Consider the following 24,534-nt stretch of genomic DNA (forward strand, 5'->3'; position numbering starts at 1 on the left):
ACACAGCCTCAATTGTCACAACTGTCAGATGCAGTTCCCTGCTCGTCAGGGTCCCCTGTTTGAGCCATACTTGTCACTGCCCTTGTGCCTTGCTTAGGCCCTTTCCCCACCTAAACGATCCTGCCTTCTTCCAAATATGGCAAAAACATTGTCTGGGGCTTCCCTGGTGGCGCAGTGGTTGAGAATCTGCCTGCCAATGCAGGGGACACGGGTTCGAGCCCTGGTCTGGGAAGATCCCACATGCCGCGGAGCAACTAGGCCCGTGAGCCACAACTACTGAGCCTGCGCGTCTGGAGCTTGTGCTTCACAACAAGAGAGGCCACGACAGTGAGAGGCCCACGAACTGCGATGAAGAGTGGCCCCCGCTCGCCGCAACTAGAGAAAGCCCACACACAGAAATGAAGACCCAACACAGCCAAAAATAAATAAATAAAATTAAATAAACAAACCATTTAATTAAAAAAAAATTGTCTGTGTATCTTCAAGGCCCAGTTCAAATCCTGCTTCCTCTCTGAAGCTTTCCTGGTGAGTGTAACCGCATATCAACTTCTGGGCTCTAAACACACCCAGACCAATGTGTCTGCACACTCATTGTCTGCAGACAGTGGTCTTTTACAGGCCTGGCCTCTGGCATTTCATGCCTTCCCCAGTAAGACTGGAGGCCAATTGAGGGCAGGCACTGAGCTTTATCTTGTGCAGAGAACAATGCTTAGCACGAAGTCAGCACACTCCATAGCACACAGTAGGTGCTTAATAAACGTGGTTTCTTTCTCGCCCTCCATCGTTCCTTTTTTGTACCCATGCTTAAGGCAGCATAATCACCTCAGGCTAATGCTGCAGGGTTCCACTGACTTTGACTCTATAGGTCAGTATGACTAGACACCAACAAAGTGAGATTTTTAGGGGTTACAGAAGCTGGTTTCCATGAACTAAATTGAGTGTGCTTCTCAGTTGAGTTGACGGTGACTCTGAGTCAGTACTCCATGAAAACATCTAGCAGCTACACAGTAAAGCAGAATGCCTTCTTCGCTTGTGCCCTGATGGGACAGGAGGGGAACGGGGTGGGTGTTGGTGGTTGGCGGGCTGCAGGGGTCTTCTCCCTCCACCTGAGCAGGTCAAAAGCAAAAGGTTTGAAGTTGCTGATTCAGATCCTTGTGACCAGCAGCTAAGGTCGATTGTGGGGTCCATGTGATTATGGATGCAGTTGTATGTATCTATCGGTCAGGGTCCAAGTAAGAGGCAGAGAGCACCTCCAAACTTAGTAATCAGAGGAGAATTTAGTAAAGGTTCGATGGCAAAGTGTGTGCAGGGTTTAGGAAATCAGTGAGGGATCCTGCAGCCCCACTCCCAGGTTGGCAGCCCCCCGCCCCGGGCCTAAAGGCGAGGCGAGGGGACAGGACCCAGAGCCTGGAGAGGGGCTTGGAGCTGCACCAGAGAGCTTCCTGGCAGGTACTCCGGCCGACCTGTGGCCCTGTCTCGCCATGCCATTGCCGCCTTCTGTGAACCAGACCCCGGAGGAGGCCAGAGGCCAAGGGAGGCTGTTGGTGCAGTTCATACAAGTCAATATCCCGGACTTTTGTCCACTTGAAGGTCATAAAGTCATCTCTCTCCTACACCATGTGGTTTGTGCACATGGCAGTTTTCCCACCACCTGCTTTAGAGTAATGTACGAATTGTGTTTATCTCCTCTGCTGACTCTCCAACCTCATCTCCCCCCTGGCCCCAGGGCCCAGTCTTTGCTTGAGGCTCATCTAGCTCCCTGACCTAGTCATGGTATGTCCTTCCTCTGTGTCCTGTTTCTTCTCCCTTCCTCCCCTCCTCTCTTCATCCCCTTCCGGTACTCCCTCCCTCTTCCTCTCCTCCTCCTGATATACTTCACATCCTTTTACATTATCTTCGTGTTACCTTTAGAGCCCTGAACACTTTCTGAAATTCTGTGTTAGACTGCATAATCCAAAGATGGCCACAACAATATCTTCTCTCCCATTTGCTATTCTAGAACCTTGCCACTCCCCCATGGGGTAGCGTCTAATTCCACTCCCCTTAAATCTGGGCTGGCTTGTGATCTGCTTTGAACCAAAGTGATTTCTGAAGCTGGGTCAAAAGAGGCAAAGCAGCTTCCATCTGACCCTCCGAGACACTTGCCTTTGGAGCTCTAAGATACCAGGTCAGAATCCATCTACCGTGAGGCTGCCATGTTGTGGAGAAGCCCAAGCACAAGTCAGTGGTGTTTATTATATTTCCAGAGTTGTGCAGCCATCCCCGCAATCAATTTTAGAGCATTTTCAGTTCCCCAACAGAAGCCTCGTACCCATTAGCATTTAGTCCCCAATTGCTTACATTCCTCCCCAGCCCTGGGCAACCACAGATCTGCTTGCTTGCTTTATAGATTTGTTTATTCTAGACATTTCCTGTAAATGGAATCATACAACATTTGTCCCTTTCGTGTCTGGCTTCTTTCATTTAGCAGCATGTCTTCAAGGTTCATCCGTGTTGTAGCATGTGTCAGTGATTCATTCCATCTTATGGTCAAATAATATTCCATTGTATGGAAATACCCTATTTATTTATGCATTCATCAGGTGATGCGCATTTGGGTTGTTTCCACTTTGGGGCCATTATAGATAATGCTGCTCTGAACATTTGTGTAAAAGCTTTTGCATGGATATATAGTTACCATTCTCTTGGGTATGCACTTTTTCTCTGCCGTGCCGGAATACCTCCCCTTATCCTGGCTAATTCACTGGCATCGTTCAGTACTCAGCAGGGGTCTTCCTCTTTCTCTGACTTCCCCTCCTCCCTCATGAGCGGCCTCTCCTGTGGGCTCCCATAGCCCGTGTCTACCCAGATTGCAGGCTCTTCCCATGACACTGTCATTATTGATTTCATCTCATCTCCCTTTGTTGGCTTTTGAGCCCCTTAAGGGTAAGAACTGTGTCATTGGATCTGTAACACCTAGTATGGTGCTTGGCATGTTCGTCAATGAATGAGTGAATGGATGGATGGGTGGGTGGATGGATGACAGCAGAGACTGTCCTACAAGTCTGCCTTGAATATGGATCTATGAAATGAATAGATGATGGTCCCGTTCCTGACACGGAGGAGCAAAAAATGTAATGTGTCTCTACATCGTCTTTTTAAATCACAGAAGATGCCTATGTAAACATGTAGGTCTGAAAACAAGAGGGGTGTGTGTGTGTGTGTGTGTGTGCACGTGCACATATATGTTTAAGGAAGGCTGCTATATGGACAGAGCTTTGGGGGGAGGGGCAGCACCAAGACTAGCTTTGGGGGAACCTTTCCTTCCAAATCAAAGCTTTTTGGTATCTAGCAGCTCTCGCCTATCCCCCTCCCCCTCCCGACAAGCGGAGCTGGCTGTGCAGCGGCCCAAGGCGCTGACGTCATCCCCAGTGGCTGTCTGCACGTGCCTACTGACTGAAATAAAAATCTTTATTTCTGCAGGTTGGTGAAAACCCTGTGTCCTTGGAGAAAGCCGGTTCCCATTTTCCTGAGAGGGGAGCCCAGAGCTTGAAAGGCCGCAGTTGGCACTTCGAGAAGGAAGTGGAGAATAAAGACGGCGCCTGGAGCAATAGTAGCAACGCGGAATGGGACTGGGGAAGCCCTCTTTGATATCCAGCTGCAGAAACAGACACCCCAACGCTATTTACATACAGCTCTCTATATATAGAAAAAGAAAATATGAATATTATTCTTCAGTGCATGCCTTGTCGAGGACGTGGTCCCCTCCCTTTTCTGCACCTTCCGATGTGAACTTTGATGCTCTTTCATGTCTGGGGCACTGGAAGAGAGATGCTTACTGTGTACCTAGAAATTTTGCAAAGACTGGTGGGAATTAGCCTCCGAGGCGACCAACTGCCTGGGAAGGGATGCCGGTGGAGGAGGAGGTGAAAGTGCAAAAAGCAAAATAGAAAACAAAAAGTGAGGACTCAAGGCTAATTTTGTAGGGGCAGTCTGGGATACCTCCATTTCTAAGTCTTGACAAGTCCTAGCCTCTCTGTCTCTACCTACCTAGATAGATGGCTAGTCCCACTGTCATCAAGACAAATGGCATCCCCCCCCCCCCCCACCAATGTGGTGTCTCTGGTGCTTCGCTTAAATTTTGCTGGTGCTAAGTGTGTTCTTGCTGGTGCTGTCATGGTATGCTGTTGCCAGACCTGCAAGGCCAGGGGACGAGAGAGGTTTCTATTTTGCTGTTTCAGATTCTTATTTTAAAGGAATCAGTCACAAAAGTGCCACTTGAGAGTCTTTTCTCTTTCTCTGTGTGGGGATGAATATACGGAGGTGTTTTGGAGCAAACCTTGGGCTCTGGGAGGGAGGAAGGGTGGGTGATGGCACTGAGTGGCTTGCTGGTTACGGGGGTGGAAAACTGACCTCACTTGTGACTTGTTTGCTGCCTCCTCCGCCCGCAAGTACCCTGCGAGTTCAGACCACAGCCTCCCCGACTCCCCAAGGGGATTTCAGGGCTTAGGTTTTATGGATTGAAGAGCCAAGAAATGGCTACCTTCTGGTCAAGGGTGATTTATAAGCCAGGGACGTTGGGGGAGGGAGAGGGTCATTTCAATGAAATGCACCAGCATCTCACTTTCTGAGGGTCTGATTTTTTTTCTTTTTCCCCAGGATAAGCTACTATTTTCAGAAGTTTCCAGAAGGGCTAAAAAAAGATGTGTGCTGGACTGAGACTTGGCTGCAAAGACTCTTCAGGGAGTGATGATTATGTTTTGCTTTCATTAAAAAAAATATCCAACAACAGGTATTATTCCTCTGTGCAGGGCTCACACTGCCCTTTTCAAAGCTGAGATGGTGAGGCACGAGGCTGCAGGTTCAGTCATTCTACAAGGCTGGATTTGCAGGTCACCACGTGGTACCTGTGGAGAGGGGGTCTGCTGGTCTGGTCTGCAGACACTCTTCCAGTTCTAAGAAACCAGCAGAGGGACCAGCCGTTTTCAGGTTGATATGGGTCTGAAACGGCAATTCTTTCTCATGGGCGTTGCTGAAAATTACCAGGTCCTTTAGAATGCAGGGGCTTTCAGGGCTGCTGCAAGCTGAGAGCTGTCTTTGTTTAAAAAGAAAAATAAATCCATGCCTTATGTTTTCCTAAGTAGCCCTTTAAAGAAAAATGCAACCCAGAACTGCTGAATATGAGGGTAGCTTCCCACCCACCCCCTCCCCCCGGCCGCCCCCGCGACAGCTTGAACTCGGCAAAGCCAAAAGGAAAGCTTGTTTATAGAGAATTTGTTTCCCTTCATGGCTGGAGCCCTTCCTGCAGTTATGTTTACAGGGGATGAATGTGTAGGCAAGGTCGTCAGGGAGCAGCAGGTGACATCCCCGCCAAGCCGTGAACTCAGAGAAGGCAAATTCATTAGAATGATATGAAATACAGTCTCTGCTTTTATTTAGTCACTTTCCTAGCCAGACGCTAGACTTTCCAGCTGACCCCATTTTCTGGGGAGGGGGTTTTCATTACTGTAGTTGTACGCGATCGTAGCTCTCTGCTGCTTTAAGGCTGAACCTTCAAGACCACAGTGGGGACGTGCTGACTACCTAGACACAGGTTAAAGGTCAGAGGATCCTTTTTTTCGACCCTGACTAGCTTATGACATTCCCGCTGGAGGATCCAAACTCCAAATGCTGGGGTTTCAGGCAATTTTGATTTCAATGAAGCCACATCGCTTGAGAGAACTGGGCACCCAGGACCCTCCTCATGGAGCTTTACAGCCAAGTCCCTTGTACATATTCTCTTATATTATTAGAAACTGTGTATTTATCTAACCCTGGCTTTTTCTTGCACATCATTAATTTGAGTGCATTTCTCAAATGCCCCGATTTTTGACAAGGGGTTGTTTTTAATGCTTGTTTTTATATGAGATTTGACTTCTTGATGGACATTTGTATTAGGAAATTGAAGCATGATATATATGTATATATTGTCTCCACCGTCTCTCCTGTTGCATTACTTGGATTGCATGAGATAGTGGGGTGGTGGTTTTTTTAAAAAAAAAAATATTTCCACAGTGTGCAAAGTGCTGGCACCATTCCCCCCCCCTCCCCGGCTTTTCTCTGGCTGCCAAGGAGTCATTGATTTTGATTAGCTTCACTGCAGAGCGTCTGTGAAGAGAGAGAGAGAGAGAGGGAGGGAGGCTTTGAAATAAATTTTAAAAAAGACCTCATATCAGGTTTCAGCAGACAGCAGTGTGTGTGTGTGTATGTGTGTGTGTGTGTGTGTGTGTGTGCAAAGCAGAGGGAGGCTTCTGAGATCATCGTTTAGGTAGCTTGCTGCATAATGAGGTGAGAAGCAAACAGAAGGGCCTCCTTTCTGGTTGCTCTCAGAGGGTGAGGGTACAGGAGCCACAGGGATTGGAAGCTCTTGGGACCTCAACATTCCAAATTAGATCCATTCCCTTCTGGAAGGTTCTCTCCCTTACCCCAATGCCCACGAGCAAGTAAGATCTCTTTTCCCCTTTTCAATTTTGGGTTCCATTTCATAGTCCCTTGAGCATAGCTCGATTAACGGTTTCTTTGGAGGAGCCCTGCACCTCTCTGGCTGCTGTCCATGGTCCTAGGCTGTACGTCTCCTAGAACCCAATTCCCATTTTGTTCCTCTTTCATTGGGATCCTGGAGACGTTTTTTCCACTTCTTCCAGTGATCTCATTTTTAAATTCTTTTCTATTTTGATGAGGGGAAAAGGGTGATTTAAACAATACGGTCACAGTACAATGGAGCTGTGACTTTGGTTTCACAATTTATATGTCTGATCTCATGTACTCCTAGCTTTATTATCATGTTTCTGACAGTGACAAAATACCACTTCCCCTTGCTTGGGAAATTGAGGGAGTCCTCCTCTGATGCTACCCAAGTGTCTTTTGGGGACACTGGCTTGCCATTGTGGACTTGTTGAGTGTCCACCTGGTATTAGAAGTTGCAGTGACCAGAATACAGGTTTTGTTCTTCCGTGTGGATACCATTTCCTTTTCTGAATGTCCCCTTAAGTCCACCTGGGCCCATCACAGGGTCAGAAGCTGGTTTGGGGGGGGTGAGGGGGCAGGCCTAGTCCCATGGGAGCTGATGGAGGAAGCTGATATCAAAAGTGTCATTTTGAAGTATAAATCATAACCTTATTTTTAAAAGTTTAATTAATTCATTCAGCACCTACTTATCGAGCACCTACAGTGTTCCAGGTTGTAGAATCTCCTCTGGGAAGAGACTTACGTATTGATCATGGAGGGGTAGACCTGCTTGGCACCAGATGATGCTCAAATGTCCCTTTCCATTATGGTTCACAGATTTGTCGGGTCATCACTGTGACCCCAAGCCTTGCTGGCAGATCGTTCTATAGAATTTATATGTACTGAGATCTACACTATCATGAAGGCAATTCAGAAGCCGACGACCTCAACTCGTCCCCAGCACGAAAAGGCTGGTTCTTGCTGCTTCACGCAGTAAAGCAGCACTGTGCTAAGAGCTTTACATGTTTGCCCCTTAGCTATTCCTCACGCCCACTCTGGAAGACAGTGCTGTGATTATTCCCATTTTACAGTTGAGGAAGCTGAGGCTCAGCGAGGTTATGCAACTTGGCCAAAGTTGCACGCGAAGAGTGAAGTGGCTGAGCCGAGATGTGGACTCGGGTGTGCGTGGACCCCACCCCCACCCTGGCCCCACTTCCCTCCAAGCCCCCCAGCTAAGCTTCCTGCTCCACTGGGTTCCTTCCTGAGCTGGTCCCACTGGCATTGCTAGTTCAAGGGCAAGCACGTGCCTGGGGCCCAGCAAGGAGCAGGGGAGCCTAACTTAGGTTGCATTCGGGGACACTCTAGCACAGCCTGGATGGTTCAGTTGGAGATTTTATGTATTTGTTCCCTGCCCTTTGTGTTTCTGACTTCTGTAAGGTCCCTGGGACAAGCATCTCATTTGCAAACAAGGCCTGTTTGACCTACTTCCTAGGACACGGGAAGTCTTTCTCATCTCTTTCCTGTCCCCTCCCCCACCCGAACCCCCGTTTCCTCCCCTCAAGGTCTTCTGCACTCTAAGCACCCAGGAACGCCTGTGCGCGGTGGAGATGGCTGTGGGGCTGTCTGGAACCTCAGTGAGCCCTCTGACTCAGCTGAAGAGGCGATACGCTTGGGGACATTCCGTTCTGGTTTCTACCCTTGCTGGTTCGCTGTGCTCTTTTGTAAGAGGAATTTCATACCTTGGAGACGCTTTGTACATATTTGTAATGACTTTATTAAAAAAAACAAACAACAAAACTGGTGTGTGCTTCCAGCCAAAGGCCTCTGCGTTTTCATTTCCTTTTGGAAGGTTGGTCTCCAAAGACTACGGGAGGATCTGGCTACACACGCCAACCTTCCCTGGGACAGAAGGCGACACACTCATCTCCTGTCCCTGTTGTGTTCCTGGGAACACCCCAAGGGGAGGGTTGGCCTAAGCAGTACCCTTGGGTTGAGCAACACGTTGGGGGAACTGGTCCAACAGTTCAAGGTCAGTGCACAAAAGCATCGTTTATGCATGACATGACGCAGATAAGCAAGTGAGCCTGCAGACTGATGTCTCCAACTATGGGTGAATGGACCGCTCAGGGTGGGATACTTTCACCTGCATTTACCTGGTCTGAGTTGTACCAAGAGACCAAGTTCTAGTTTATTCCTAAGAATGGTAGGTTGAGGACAGGTGGTTTTTCTAGATAATAGATCCTTTTTTCTTTTTTGGGGACCCACCCCTTTCCCACTCTCGGTCCATGCGACTTGGAGGGATGGACTTCATTTCCCACCCACCTCTGTTCCCACGTCCAGAGCTCAACAGCCGACCGAAGCTTGTCCAGCGCTCTGAGTCCCCAAGGCTAAAGTGATTGGTTTGGGGGCAAACTAATGAGAATCAACCTCAAGACTCCTGCTGGAGCTTTGGGGAAGCAGGGGCTCTCTTTGCTGGGGTTGTGAAGCTGGTAGAACATAAGCAAAGAGCTTCTGGAGGCTGTCTTCCCACCACGTGGGATCCGACTGCCTGAAGACTAAACCATCTCAAAGGAAAACACTTGAGGGATGGAAAGACATGATTCTACTATCATCCCTGGAGCCCTTGAATCCAGCTGTACCTAAAGCCCATACTGTTACATGAACCAAATAAAGTCCTTCTTTTACTTAAGCTGTATTTGGCTTGGTTCACAAATAATTTCAACCAGAAAGTTCTGCTTGATGATGCTTTTGTGGCTGGCTTCATAACGTTGCCCTGAGAGGCACCAATTGTCACCTAATGCTGTTTACGTTTTAAATATCCATCGTCATCTGAGAAAACCCTTCTTGAATCAGCCCATGCATCTGGGGTCCAATCAACCTATAGTTAATGGCCACAGTGGGCTCTGTAGCTGCCACCCCAAGATCCCTTCTACCAGTTCTGGGTGCCATCCTGCACCTTTGTGTGCTTTGTGGCACCCGACACCTTCAGAGGCCTGGGCCTCCTCAATGGAGTGCCTGAGAGGTCTCCCACCCCCCACATTGGCCCACAGCTGGGAGCACAGAAACCTCAGGGTGGGACAAACTCTGAGATGCAGCTGACGCTCCGGAACTCCCGGCAGGACCAAGCTGAGCTGGGACTTCTCTGAGTCGCTCTCTTGATGGGCTTCATCCCCTCCCTCTTCTGTTTCACTCATTCCCTTACTGGCTTCCCCTGGGAGCACTTCCTTAATAAATCAAGCGCCAACTCAACGGGATCTACTTTGGGGAAAAACTGCCATCAGATGACCACCCCCTGCATGAAGTGTGTCTTCGAATTTGTCCTAAAACAGGTCCACCTGGCTTTAAGGGGCAAACGGAGACTCAAGACCGTGGATGTAACTTTCAATGACAGATCATATTTATTGGCAGAATGGAACTTAAGGGGACATTAAAAACACCGAAGGCAGCTCTGTTTGGCCCAGAGCAAAAGTACTAAAAGATTCCAGGACTCCCTTTTTACATTTTCTCTTTCCAACCCCAAGTCTTGGCAGCCTGGAAGTCTCCCAACGCCTCTCACACGCTCCCCTAAGGAAGGTAAGGAACCTATTACATCCAGGTCCAGAGCTTGCTTTTTTTCATCTCATATTTATTATGGTCAAGACCTTTTACGTTAGGAGGGTCATTTACAAAGACTTCGTGGAACTTGAGTCAGTGAGTCATAAAATATTAAGAACAGGATTCTGCGACCTGACACTTGATTAATCCTGCTTCTAACAAATGAGTTGCAGAGCCGAGACAGGTAAAAGAGGGTCGCATTGTTCTTCCTTTCCAACGGTGGCTCTTGGCTGCTTCTACTAAAAACTCGTGCTAGGGAAAACATGCTGCTTTATGTTTGGAAACCTCTGCCCTGGCCACTGTTCCTCCCTAAAGCAGAAGTTAAATCCTCCCACCCAAAAGAAAACCTCCAGACATGACTTTCCCCCCAGAAGGTAGGGAATGAATAAAAAAAATCCTAAACTAAATCATCCCACCTGCCCCCAAGTGTTCCCCACTCCCTCTTTAGAGTGTCAGAGACATGACTCATTATTTGTGGAATGTTAAGAGGTTTTTTTTTGGTGGCATGAGTGTAATTGACAAAACCGTTGGGGTATTCACCAGTAATCTACATTGTTAGTTTCCCTGGTTCCAGTAGACAATACACTAGGCTTTGTCACCCTGGAGATGGCTCCAGGGAGGTGAAGTGACTTCTCAAAGTCGTGCAGAGTCTGGAATCAGAATTCCAGGCCTGACTCCCCACAGACGGATCTATCTGCTGTGTCACATGCTGCCACTTTAATAAGTAAGTCTTCTCCAGCTGCAATTTCTCATGCTTCTTTGATGGCATCTGCAGGCAGGGCGATCTTTCTGATAAAAACCAGTTGCAGAAGCTCCTGTTGCTTCCCTTCAGTTCTTCCTCAAGGCAGGGGGTACAGAGCAGCCGAATCTGCCTGGCCCCATTTCCCTCCACTTCCCCTTCCGAGCTGATTATCCAGGCAAGTGGGATTGTAACATCGTGGCCATTGCCATAGTAACAGAGCTTGAAAGATGCCACGCTGTCCTGGAAGGGATGTCTTGCTGGGTATCAGGAAATAGCCAGGGATGTCAGGCAAAGGAAAAGGTCCTGGCTTGACAGCACACAGGGGTGAATGCTCTGAATCTCTTGAGGACAGGATGGGCATGTGAATACTGGCTGAGTGAGGTGGCAGCAAGGCTCCCACCATTTCTCCTGGGGCTTTCTCGCTAACCTGCTTAGTAGCCACACTGATTGCTTTCTCTGTAATGCCGTTGGCGCTAGCCTGTTGTGCTGAGGTTGACAATGAGAGAATAGAGTTGGGAGGCGGGTAGGGCAGACAAGATTCCAGTGGCTTCTAAGGGATCACCTATGCCTTCTCCTCCCAGATTTCAGGGCAGGGAGGGTCTCATGGGTGGAGAACTTGTGTTACAGAGATTAGTAGCTCTGGTATAGAGATTCCAGAAACACTGATCACTGCTGTGCTCTATACCACCACCCTGGCGTGTGGAAAAATCCATAACATGGATCATGCCTTTTGCTCTGAAGGCTACCAGGGGAGAAGGCAATGGCCACAGGAGCTGTTGACAAGCCTGAGTCTTAAGTGAGGGACAGGACAAAAGGAGGAGGAGAGAAATAAAGATGGGAGTGGACACCCCATGACATCTGCACCTGCACCAGAGCTGCTCTTTCTTGATAGCCAATCACGATTGAGCATCCCCGCCAGAGTCCAGCTAAACAGCAATTTTAAGGACCAAGTCTTTCCATGGACCCAACCACGACTAGATTTCAGGAGCCAGTGTTCACTATTAGCGTTCTCAGTGCAGTCCAAATCGAACGTGCTATGCACCTGAGCCACTGATGGGCATCAGAATCACCTCTTGTGCTTTTAAAGAAACATGTCTGGGAGGCCCCACACCTGAAGTGTCTGAGCAGTGGGTCAGCATGTGGTTAAGAGTCAGGCTCTGAAGCCAGACAGGTCCGGGCTGGAAACTTGGTCCATCATTGCTCACTGGGTGACCCTGGGAAAGTTTCCACATGGAGCTCTATGCCTCAGTTTCCTCATCTGTGAAACAAAGGACACAGCAGTACCTCCGCCATAGGGCTCGTGAGGATTACAGGGGGTCGTCCGGGCAGGAGGCTCAATGCTGTGCCCGGCTCACACTAAGTGTCTGGTACACAAAGTTACTGTAGGTATAAGGTGGGGCTCAGCATTTGTATTTGGAAAATACTTCACAGTGATTCTCACCTGCGGACTTGGGCCATTTAGGGGGAGACAGTATCTCCAGGCCTCTCTCTAGTTTGCAGCATCAGGTATTAGGTCACCACGAGTTAAAATAATCAATAGGTGGGACTTGGTCCATTACCAGTTCCTTGACTTGGAGGGAAGTGGGAGACCTACATAGGTGGAGACCGAGTCTGAGTGAGAAGGCGTCCCCATGTGTAGGGGTAGGATGCACACACCATGATCAGAGCAAGAGAAGAAGGTGAAGGTGGGGAAGGGGACAGGGGCCTGGCTTTAGAGGAAGAGATGGAGAGAGGCAGGAAGGAGGACAGTCAGTGCTTGAGGACTTTTTCCCAGGAAGCCCCCGGAGTTGGACCCAACACCGCTGACCCTCCGTCATCTCCCTGGTGTGCCTGGGAGCACCGATGCTGCAGTCTTCAGCCCTAGTACACCTGGAAGTGTGCCGAAGTGGCCCCGTCCTTCCAGCAGCGCAGGGTATCCACGGCAACCGAGCGGCAGAGTGGGCAGGTGCGCTCACGGTCCAGCCAGAGGCAGAGGCACTCCTCACAGAACACGTGCTGCGGGGACAGCAATCAGGACCACTGGGGTCACTTTCCCAAGCATCCACCCTGTGCCCGCCTCGGTCCTAGGAGCTGGAAGCCAGTAGTGAGCAAAACAGACAATTCCTGCCCTCACGGAACTTGTATTCTAGCTGGGGAGACAAATAGCAAGAGGAATCTCTAAGAGGCAGAGTTTGCCAGTGGTAAGTGCTAAGATGGAAAAGCAGGGAAGGGGGGATAAGAGGGCTTGGGAGGCCTGTGATGGTGAATGGGGTGGCCTGGAAGGATGTTCCTGAGATACTGACATTTAGGTAAAACTTGAAGGAGGGGTGAGGAGTGAGCCCTGGTGATATCTGGGAAAAGAGTGCTCCAGGCAGAGGGAATAGCACGTGCAAAGGCCCCGAGGCAGGAGTGTGCCTGGTGTGCTGGAGGAACAGCAAGGAGAGTGGGGCTGAGCCTGGGGGTAGAGGGCGGGATGAGGTCAGAGAATTGTGTAGGGCCTTGGGAGGGCTTTGGCTTTTATTTTGAGAGAAGCAGGGAGCCATGGCAGGGTTTTGAGTAGAGGGCTGACTTGATATGATTTGTATTTTAAAAAGATCCCTTTGGCAGCTGGGTTGAGAACAGACCACAGGGGTCAAGAGAAACATGGGGAGACTGGAAACATTAACGGGTTCCACTACCCTCTGGCTACATAACTTGGACAAGTGATTTAACCTCCCTGTGCCTCTTTTTCCTCACCTGTAAAATGGGGATACTACTACTGCCCTCATAGGAAGATTAACTAACATTAAAGTACTTTCACACGACAATCAAATGCACTATATGATTCTTGACTGGATCCTGGATGTGGGGAAAAACCCTAGCTATGAAGGATGTTGAAGACGATTAGAGAAATTTGAATATATATTTGAATATTAGTATTTTATATCAATTAAAAATTTGATACTGTGATAGTAGAATTGTAGCTATGGGAGAGAATGTCCTTGTTCTTGGGAAATGTCTGCTGAAATATTTAGGGATGATAGAATCAAAATGTCAGCCACTTATTCTCAACAGGTTTAGAGGGAAAAATCTATACTAAGAAAAGGCAATGTGGTAAAATGTTCACGATTAGTGAATCTAGATAAAGGATAAAAGGGTGTTCATTCTACTATCCTTCAACTTTTCTGTAGGTTTGAGATTTTTAAAAATAAAATTGATAATATAAAAATCCAAAAAAATGTTTTTTAAAAAAAGGCACTCAGGCCAATGAATGCCTGGCAAATAATAAGTTTTCTATAAGTGTTGGCTTGGCTATTATACAGTAATAGTTATTATTACATTATATCTGTTTATTGTTTATTATCTGTCTCTCCATGGCAGACTGTAAGCTTCTTATAAACCCATTCTGGTACAGTATGCAGTAGGTGCCTAATTGTAGAAAGTGTTCTAAAGAAGCGCTCCATGATGCTACAGAAGTATGTTACAGGGGGACTAGTCTGATCTAGGGGGTAGTCGAGGAAGGCTTCTTGGAGGTGGTGACACTTGTGTTGAAGCCTGAAGGATGTTCGGGAGTTAACTAGGTGACAAGCGGGGGTGGGGGCTAGAGCATTCCAGGCTGAAGGGAACAGATGTGCAAAGCTCCCAAGGATGGCCAATGTGGCTACAGTGAGGTGGGTGTAGGGGAGTGTGGGAGAGGAGGTGAGCAGGCCACACAGAGTCTGGATGCCCATGCCCAAATTCTCACCATGGGCTGAAGGGCAGGACCCAGGGGTCAGCAGACCCAGTGGTCCCCATGAGGGCAGTGACTGCTGCTGTTGTCTTCCCACTGCCCAGCCCTGAGCCTGCAGAGAGGAGGGGTTCTGACAAACAATGCCTTTCCAGGCAGGTTAGGTGGGAGATTCTTGAGATACTAGGATGAGGAAGACCTGGTCCCTGGCCTCCAGGAGCTCACAGTTTCCTTCTCAGATAATCAGGCAGGACCAAATCTGGTGCCAAATTAAGAGATTCAAAGAACACAGGACCACCCAGGGGCTGGGCTGGAGGAGTTCATGACCCAGGACTGCCTCTAGCATTTGGAGAAAGGAATAAGACCCTACAGAGGGAAGGGGAGGAGGGGTCCTTCCAAGCTGGGTGGGTTTGTGGTCAGTGGGGAATGCAGGTGGTGCTGGATTGTTAACAGTTCCCTGGCTGTGTCTCCTGGAGCACGGAGTTGGGAGAGGTGTCCCTAGGGTGGGACAGGCTACCCCACCCTGATCCCAAGTTCTATCCAGACTCCCCATGTCTTGCTCAAAGATTAAGAGCAGGCTCTCGGAGCCTGTCTCCTTCTCTGTAAAAGAGGGCTACTATTTCCCCCACACGGTATCTGTAAGGACGCAAACAGGTAAAGCCCATCATAAAGCATCAAGTGTGAGGCACGTGTAAGGAACAAATCAACGGGGGTCGTTATAGTCTTGCCCTCTTTCCTTTGCATCACCAGCCCTCTGAAACCAAACTCCTGGTAGTGACCAAGAACCAGAGGGCAGTTTGTTCTGGAACATACTCTGACCCTTCTCTTTGGCAAGGAGGGCTTTAAATACGGCAGATTTCTGACTTCGTGTTCAAAATGCCCTTTCCCTGACCCCCTGTAGGCTGGCAGGAGGCATGCCATAAATACTGTGGAGTGACCGATCAGGCGAGTGTGCTCCGTCTGAGCGGAGAGTTCTAACCTCTGGACATGCTCAGTGTCTGCCTGACTAGCTCCAACTGACAATCTGCTTCTCAGGCCCCAGCTCTGGGAGGCGGTGGTAGGTGGTGGGTGTGAGTGACCCACTGAGCTTAATTTGATGGCCCTTTGAAGGCGAGATAGGATGTTCCTTTAGCCCAGTGGGCTCTTCATCTATCCATGCATGCATCTGCCCTTCTATTCATCAATCCAACTATCCATTCATCCACCCATCCATTCCCCCATCTACCCATCTATTCACCCACCCATCTGTCAATCCATTTGCCCATCCACCCAGTCATCCACCACATTTATCTTTATCCACCCACCTTTGCACTCACCCACACACCCCTCCACTTGGCTACCATCCATCTCCATCCCAACCATCCATCCATCTCCTCTATCCCATCCATCCAACCATCCATCCACCCATTCATTCATCCATCCATCCATCCATCCATCCATCCATCCATCCATCCATCCAATGTTTACTGAGTCAGTACTGTGATTCCACTACTAAGAAAAGACAGACATGGTCACCACTCTCAAGTGGCTTATAATTTGGCAAAGAGGAGACAGACCTTACGCAACCAGTTGCCCAATTAATCATCTAGCTGACAACTGAGATAAGTGCTATGAAGGAAAAACACAGGATCTGCAAGGACATGTAGCTGGGGGCACTGACGAGACTGGGGAAACAGAATCAGAGAAGCCTTTATTGAGGATGTAAAGGCTCATTACTGACTCATTCATTCATTTGTTCATTCGTTCAGGGCATTTAGGAATTAACAAGGCCCTTTCACCTGTGGAAGTGCCCTTCTAAGCCCGGCTCACAGCAGCAGAGGCAGACTGAGACGTGTGCTATGCCTGGCCACGTATGTGGGCTTCAACCACCACTGGATGTGGCCCCTGCTTCTGGATCTGGGGTGACGGTGTCTTGTCCACCCCCACCCACTAATTCTAATCCAGCTGCGGGAAGACGTAGTGGTACCGGGAGAAGAACAGGAGAGAGGCAAACAGACTAAGGCTTGGAGAGACTGCCAGCAAGGAAGAAGAAAAGCTTTCACCTTGACATCCTGTTCAAAGGATTGCTGCTACCAAAAAGGAAATACAGATGCTCTGAAGCATATGAGAAGATGCTCGTCTGCTCTCATAATTAGGCAAATGCAAATGAAAACTGCACCAAGATAGTGTTTGTCACCTGTCAGATTGGCGACGCTCAAAACAGTCTTCCTAACACGGTATGTTGGTGAGGGAGGAGAGCCAAGAGGGTGCGTCATGCTCCGCACTGGGGTTGCAAACGGATACACTCTTTATGGAGGGCGATTAAGCAACATCTGTCAGAACTGCATACCCTCTGACCCAGTAATTCCACCACTAGGAATCTATCCTACTAAGAGCTTGCACACATGTGAAATGGTATACGTGCCAATGAGATCTAATATTTATGGAACCCTGACCACGCACCAGGCATGGTTCTAAATGCTTCACCTGAATTAACTCATTTAATCAACACGATGAGTCCAGGTAGGTGCTATAGATCTCCCTATTCCTGATCTCTCATAACAGCCATATTTGTCATAACAAAAGATTCTGAACTGCTAAATGCCCATCAATAGGAGAATGGTTAAACAAATTATGGTCTATCCATAAAATAGGATGTTACACAAATGAGGAACAATCTCTTCAGGCAGAGTTTCAAGTCAAAAAGAAAAGATGCAGAATGCAGTTTGGGTAGAATGTGCCACAACTTATGTCTTTTTGGAAAAGATATGTTTTCCAAAGATATGTATATGTGTGTGTATATATATTTAAATTCTGCAAAGCATCTCTGGGAAGATATAAAGGAAACTTCCCCAGTTGCCCATGTGGGTATTTAGGGGCCTAGGGAGCTGGGGATAAGGGTAGGAACCCTGTCACCACTTCCCTTTTTGTATCTTTAAAATATTTTTTTAATGAACTTTTTATTTTGGAATAATTTTAGACTTACAGAAAAGTTGCAAAGGTAGTACAGACAATTCTTGTATTATCCCTCACCCAGTGTCAGTATCCCCTAGTATTATCCTCTTGCATCACCGTGGTACATTTGTCAAAGCTAAGAAATCCACATAGATGCATGACCATGGACTAAACTCCAGACTTTCTTCAGATTTCATAAGGCTAGTTTTTCTCTCCTGTTCTCTCTGTTACAGGTCCCACACTGCATTTAGTCATCATGACTTCTTCATCTCCGTTTTGAATTTTTGAGTCAAGCAAATTTACTCTCAATTTAAAAATAAGTACAGTTAAAGATTAAAAACGAACCTCCTAAAACACCCCCAAACAGCAAAACCAAAAAAATTTTGCCAAAAGAGGACCCGACCTCCTGTCCTCCTACCCCTGGAAGGTGCGGGGAAGCCCTATGCTCTCCCATTCCTTCTAGTCTGCAGGCTACGCCTCCCCCAAAGTCTTCTCAGCCTCCAACTCATCGCTCTCTGGCCTGGTCCCCTGGGACACTGCATGACTCTCTCTTACACAGCACTTATCACTGCCTGCCTTGTTTCATAGTTATTTATGTATGTGTCTGTTTCCCCAAGGAGACCGTGTGTTCTAGAGAAGGGGACAGGGTCTATGTGCCCTCTGCCTGCCTCCCCTCCCCGGTATCTGATAGGATGCTTTGACTCATACACATTTGCTGAATTGACATCTTAGCCCTTTATGTGGGGAGGGGGGGGAGGGGGAGAGCAGGGAGGAGGCAAAGGGATACATTTAGGCAGTTAAAGGTAACTGACCAGTGCTGACTACTATGGGTTGGTGACCCACAACTAATAACGAAAACAAACGGTAATAATAATTATAATGATACTAATAACTGTAATAATCGTAAGTTTTAGGGCTGAATAATTAAAATTTAGCTCTTTCCAGAGATGATCTCATTTAATCATAATAATAACTATAAAGTAGGCATTATTATGATGCCCATTTTATAAATGAAAACGACCAAGGCTCAGGGAGATGGACTGAGCCACTCGGGATCCACACTGCTGCTGAGATTCAAACTCAGGATATTCTGACGCTCTACCCTACTGAAATTTTCATTTTCTACGTTTTACCACTGAAATCAAAGCTCAGAGAGGTGAAGTAAACCTGCCCAAGGGCAGCCAGCTAGTAAAAGGCAGAACTGAGATTTGACCTTGGGTCTGAGGGACTCCAGGCTTGACTACACTGTTCCCAAAGACCCATCCCAGAGCCCCAAGGTTTGGTCATTTGGTTTTGGTCAAGCGTCCCATGCAGGCACTTGGGACTTCTGCATGGGGCAGGGCCCTGCGGTCCCCCAACCTCCGTCTCCAACGGCCCCGCCCAGCCCTGCTCACCTGGCACATAAGGATCAGAGGCTCTCGGAACTCAGCCTGGCAGATAGCACAGATATCACCAGCTTCTGTGCACTGCTGCCCAGTGGCCCGGACTCCATAATTCTGTTTGATGGAAGGGAGAGAGACACAGACACAGCTGTGGTCCCTCGCTGGAGAGACACCCTCAGAAGCACAGCAAGGTCTGTTTCCGGCTCCTGGCTCCTGTGGCCTTGGTCAGGACCATTGGAAGCCAACTCACCTGAGAGGTGCAGAGAAGCTTCAGGGCTTTCCTAACTCCACCCACGCGGCCACAAATGTCGAAAGACTGAAAGGAGAGCGAGGTGATGGCTGAAAAGTATCCAAGGATTGTTCGGGATCTCTCTCACCATTCCTGAACAACCACCATGGGCCCTCCTCATCTGTGACTCCAGACATTTTCAGGGCACATCCTCCCATTTGAAACTCCTCATTCCCATCAGTTTTGCTTGGCTTTTGCCATCAGCAGTCTCCCCTGCCAGTGGGGCCAGGATAGCGAATATATGGCATGCCTACTGTCTCTTCCCCCTCCCAAGCCCCAGGCAGGCATTGCTAATTGATCACAGCACTCTTCTTCTGAGTCAGGGCATAATCGTTCTTCTCTGTCCAGCACTCCAGTCAGCCACTGCCAGCAGATCAGAATCAGTAGAGGCAAAATAAGCCCCAGTGGTTGACAGTGCATGGGTTGCCTGGCTAGTCCTGCTTGGAGGAAGGAAAGGGAACACATGCATTCCTCCAGAATTCTCTAAAGCCTTAAATAGATAAGGGAAAAGAAAGAGGAGGATGTGTGTGTTGTTAGGGAGGAAAACCTGATTTGTACTAATGATGAAAAGAGAAGCACTGCATACTGATTTGCAGAGCTGAGGGTATGCAATTTAAGAGGAACAGAAAACAAATTCTGTAGCAGTGTTGTCGGTGGGTTGAGAGCTCCAGATTTGGACGCTTGTTCTGTGATCACTAGCTGAGTGATGCTGGGCAAGTTACTTCTCTCTGAGCCTCAGTACCCTCGCCCATAATCTAGGAGTGATAATGGTATGTATTTTGAAGGGTTGCTGTGAAGAGGACGACATGAAATGATGGCATATGGTGAGGTTTATGGGCAAGAAATTAGGATGGCTGTAACCATAAAAAGGAGTGAAGTACTGATGTATGCCGTAACATGGAGGAACCTCGGAAATGACGCTAAGTGAAAGAAGCCAGACACCAAAGGTTACATAGTGAATGATTCTATTTATATGAAATGTCCAGAAAAGGTAAATCCATAGAGTCTTCAGAAAGAAGACTAGTGGTGGCCAGGCACTGGTGGAGGAATGAAGAGTGATTGCTTCTTGGGTACAGGGTTTCTTTTTGGGGTGATGAACGTGTCTTGGAACTAGACAGAAGTGGCAGTGGCACAACACTGAGAATCTGCTAAATGCCACTGAATTGTTCACTATAAAATGGTTAGTGGTTAATTTTGTGTTGTGTGAATTTAATTTTTCAATTAAACAAAGAGATGAGGGTGTTATTCCAGGCTCCCCACTTGCCCTCGCTGCCAGGCCCAGCTAGTGAATGGGTCTTCCTCAGGCCAGCCCTCCAGCCTCCCACAGGCCACCTCACCTTGCAGAGGCTGTAGAGAACGATCAGCACACCTCCGAGGAAGTAGCTGTTGGAGGCATCGTCACCCATGATGTATTTATACCACAGCTGGATGGGAACGAGTGATCGGAACAGCTGGCTCAACTCCTCGATGACCAGATAGAACTTTCCCTGCAACCACACAGAAAGCATCAATTATGATTAGCAGTAAAGACCCAAAGGACCCAGCTGGGGGGCCCCCCAGCCCAGGGAGTAATGACATTCCAGGTCACAGGCAGCCCATTAATCAGCTTTGTAAAGCACTCAGGCCTGCTTCTAATGGGCCTGCAATGTGGCCGGGGAGACACGGCCCCTGCCCGCTGCCCTCACCCGCTGCCCACCAGCCCAGTAGATCAACACTCTGGGGATCGCGTCTCAGGGAGGGAGAAACTGGACACCTTTGGCCGACGGTTGGAGTGTGGGTCACTCCCTGGTGCCTGCTGTGGCTTTGGGGGCTCAAAGCCAATCATGGGGGCACAGTCCCTGGCCCTACACTCGGATCACTCTCATCTCTAGGGGGCTGACCCAGGCATCGAGGGCGACTGCCCTCAGCGGCGTGGGCAGGGCGGACCACAGGATGCAGGAAGGACAGGCAGAGAAGAGGAGAGGGGGGAAGACGTGTTCTCCTTCCCAGCTGCCCCACCTACTGTCTCCAAGGAGGCAGGATCATATCTGGTGAAAGAACACGGACTTGCATTCTCAGACCCGGGGGACTCAGAACCTTATCTTGCTGCATGTTCGTGAGCCTCACTGTGCTCATCTACAGAATGGGAATCACAACTGCTACCTTCTAGGGTGGCTCTGAAGATTAAAGGAAATAAACAGGAAAAGCATCTAGCGTTCTCCTTCTCTTCCTGTTTTGGCTTTTATTCAAGTCCCTCAAGCTTTCTGGGGCCTGTGCTATAAAATGGACAAGAAAATAACCCACCCTGTCGTGTCTAATAAAGTTAAAGAGACACCTGCTTAGGACTCAGTAATTCCACTCCCAGATGTGCACCTGAGAGAAATGAAAACATATGTCCATCTGTAGGCGAATGTTCACAGCAGCTTTATTCATAATATCTTCAAACTGGAAACAGCCCAAATGTCCATCAATGGAAGAATGGATAAACAAATTGTGGTATATTTATATAATAGGACATTACTCAGCAATAAAAAGGGAACAAATGTTTGCAATACACAGCAACATGAATGAATCTCAAACATTCTCTCCTGTCAAAGGAGATAGATACAAAAGAGTACATAGTGGGTAATTCCGATTAATATGAAGTCCTAGAATAGGTATCATAAAACTGCACTGAAGACCTCCCTGGTGGTGCAGTGGTTAAGAATCTGCCTGCCAATGCAGGGGACACAGGTTCGAGCCCTGGCCCGGGACGGTCCCACGTGCCACGGAGCAACTAAGCCGTGTGCCACAACTACTGAGCCTGCGCTCTAGAGCCCATGAGCTACAACTACTGGGCCTGTGTGCCACAACTACTGAAGCCCGTGCGCCTAGAGCCCGTGCTCCGCAACAAGAGAAGCCACGGCAATGAGAAACCTGTGCACCGCAACGAAGAGTAGCCCCCGCTCGCCCCAACTAGAGAAAGCCCGCGCGCAGCAACCAAGATCCAACGTAGCCAAAAATAAAAAATAAAGTTAAAAAAAATAAACTGCACTGATGGAAATAAGATCAGTGGTTGCCTGGGGTGAGCAGGGGGAGGAATGACTGCAAGGGGGCGTCAAGGAATTTTGGGGGATGAAAGAAACTGTAGATTGTATATGTAAATTTTATATTTTATATAGTGATGGGGGTGGTGGTTACACGTAGGTATACATTTGCCAAAACTCACTGAAACGTGTGCTTCAAATCTATGCATTTTCTTGTACAGATATACAATGTTATACACCTCAGTAAAGTTGATTGAAACAAATAAACAAACATAGAAACAAATAGTACCGCCCCAAGCATACATAGCCTTAAAGATGTGAATAATCTTGGCTCCAGCAATTCTACTTCTAGGAATTTATCCTAACAATCAGGGATATGTGCTAATAGATATGCCAGTAGGAATGGCCACTGCAGCATTCTCTGAAACAGTACAAACAAAAACACGTAACAACTAAATGTGCAAAAAGAGGGTCTGGTTATGGTAGGGATCGATAATGCAAAGCCATACAGCCAATCAAATATCATCCTGAAAAGGAGTGACTTTGCAGTGAAGAAATCCACTACATACTGCCTTAACCAAGTGATCAAGGTTAACATCCCCAGTAATAAGTCATATTGAAGCCTAAACCCCGGATAAGATGCCCTGAGAAAAATATAGCATCATCCTGTGTATTCTGGTCAAAAACTTACAAGCTCAATTGAATCATAAGAAAACGAGACAGCCAAGCTAAGGAACATTCTACAAAATAACGGTCCAGCATTCTTCAAAAGTGTGAAGGTCATGAAAGACAAAGAAAAGACCAAGGAATTTTTAGATTAGAGAGGACTAAGGAGACATGACAAATAAATGCAACGTGGGATCTTAGATTCGATCCTAGACCAGGAAAAAGACGTTTGTGGAACAACTGGCAGAATGTGATAAGGTCTGTGAATGTGAATTTCCTGGCTTTGCTAATTGCACTATGGTTATATTAGATGTTAATATTAGGGGAAGCTGGGTGATGGATATATGGGAACTCTCTGTATTATTTTTGCAACTTTTCTCTAAGTCTAAAATTATTTCAAAAGAAAAAGTTAGAAAAGAAATAAAAGTTAGAAAAGAAATGGTTAAGAATATCTATTGATTCAGGGAAGTGCTCATATTATAGTTCCAAGTGGAAAAGATACAGAATGCAGAGACTACTCATCTTGTTGTGGGTTTCTGCCTTTTCCTTTTTTTTTTTTTTTTTTTTGTGCTGAGCATAGTGCTTAAACTAGAGGGAGAAAAAAGTTATAAAAATGCATTGTGGGGCTTCCCTGGTGGCGCAGTGGTTGGGAGTCTGCCTGCCAATGCAGGGGACGCGGGTTCGAGCCCTGGCCTGGGAAGGTCCCACATGCCATGGAGCAACTGGGCCCGTGCGCCACAACTACTGAGCTTGCGCTCAAGCGCCCGCAAGCCGCAACTACTGAGCCCGCGTGCCACAGCTACTGAGGCCTGCGTGCCTGGAGCCCGTGCTCCGCAGCAGGAGAGGCCGCCGCAATGAGCAGCCTGCGCACCGCAGTGAAGAGTAGCCCACGCGCAGCAACAAAGACCGAACGCAGCCAAAAAAAAAAAACCCAAATAAATAAATTTATAAAACAAAAAAAAGTGTTGTGTATCCATCAAATGGATGATGTACAGAATGTGGACAGAGACTTTATATCTACCCCATTATATTCTGTCTTGATGGGCTGAGCACAGGTCGCTTGGAAGAGGACTCATTGAGGCAGATGTATCCACATCTGCTAAGGACCAAGGAAAGGCATCCAGTCATCCACTCACCCCAGTATCTGACCTTGCAGAACTGGAACGTCACCCGAGACCTGCTGAATCAGAATCTGCAATTTAACAAGGTTCCCAGGTGACGTGTGTGCACGTTCAAGTTTGAGGAACACTATTTCAGTGGATAAGTGGAACAAGGGCAGTGAAGTAATATGGGCAGGATGAGGAAAGAAAGGTATTCCAGCAGCCCAGAGGTGATGGAAAGGATGGTCAATCTTTGGCCATCTTGCTGGGCAGCCTCCTGCTTTGTCCTCCTGGCCTCATGGTGGTTGAGGCCATGACCACCTCATGAAAGGTCCTATGTCCCTGTGTCTCTTGAAACCCCTGCATGCTGGCATCTGGTTGACTCTGGAGACAGACCCTGCTGTCCCCTCTCAGGCTAATCTTGCACAACCAGCCTGGCTTGGTGGTTAAGAGTGTAGCTCGGGAACCAGACAGCCTGGTGTCAGATCCTGTTGCCAACCACCTTGCTATTATTGATCCTTGGTCACTGTCTTTGGATCCCCCAGTTCTCAGGCTCCACTAGCTGCAGGCTGGTCTCCTGGTCCAGACCCCAAGCTTCCCACTCACCTAACGCGTGGGTCTGGAACAGAGGTCAGCAGTCTTTTTCTGCAAAGGGCCGGATAGTGAATACTT

At 48.0% G+C, this 24,534-nt stretch overlaps 1 protein-coding gene across 1 annotated transcript in view; it reads right to left on the bottom strand.

The window, feature by feature from the left end:
- Positions 1–8,084: 8,084 nt before the first annotated feature.
- RNFT2 (ring finger protein, transmembrane 2) overlaps positions 8,085–24,534 on the bottom strand; it is a 63,946-nt gene continuing 47,496 nt past the window's right edge. The window contains exons 8-11 of the mRNA XM_022597978.2: positions 20,429–20,578; positions 19,053–19,118; positions 18,815–18,916; positions 8,085–12,796 (exon numbers count right to left, since the gene is read on the bottom strand). Of these exons, the coding sequence (XP_022453686.2) occupies positions 12,662–12,796; positions 18,815–18,916; positions 19,053–19,118; positions 20,429–20,578 (453 nt within the window). The 3' untranslated portion in view covers positions 8,085–12,661. The remainder of the gene's footprint in view (positions 12,797–18,814; positions 18,917–19,052; positions 19,119–20,428; positions 20,579–24,534) is intronic.

Source organism: Delphinapterus leucas, chromosome 14 (assembly GCF_059928025.1).
Source record: "Delphinapterus leucas isolate spDelLeu-1000000601 "Yukka" chromosome 14, BTC_Dleu_Yukka2, whole genome shotgun sequence".
Lineage (NCBI taxonomy): Eukaryota > Metazoa > Chordata > Mammalia > Artiodactyla > Monodontidae > Delphinapterus > Delphinapterus leucas.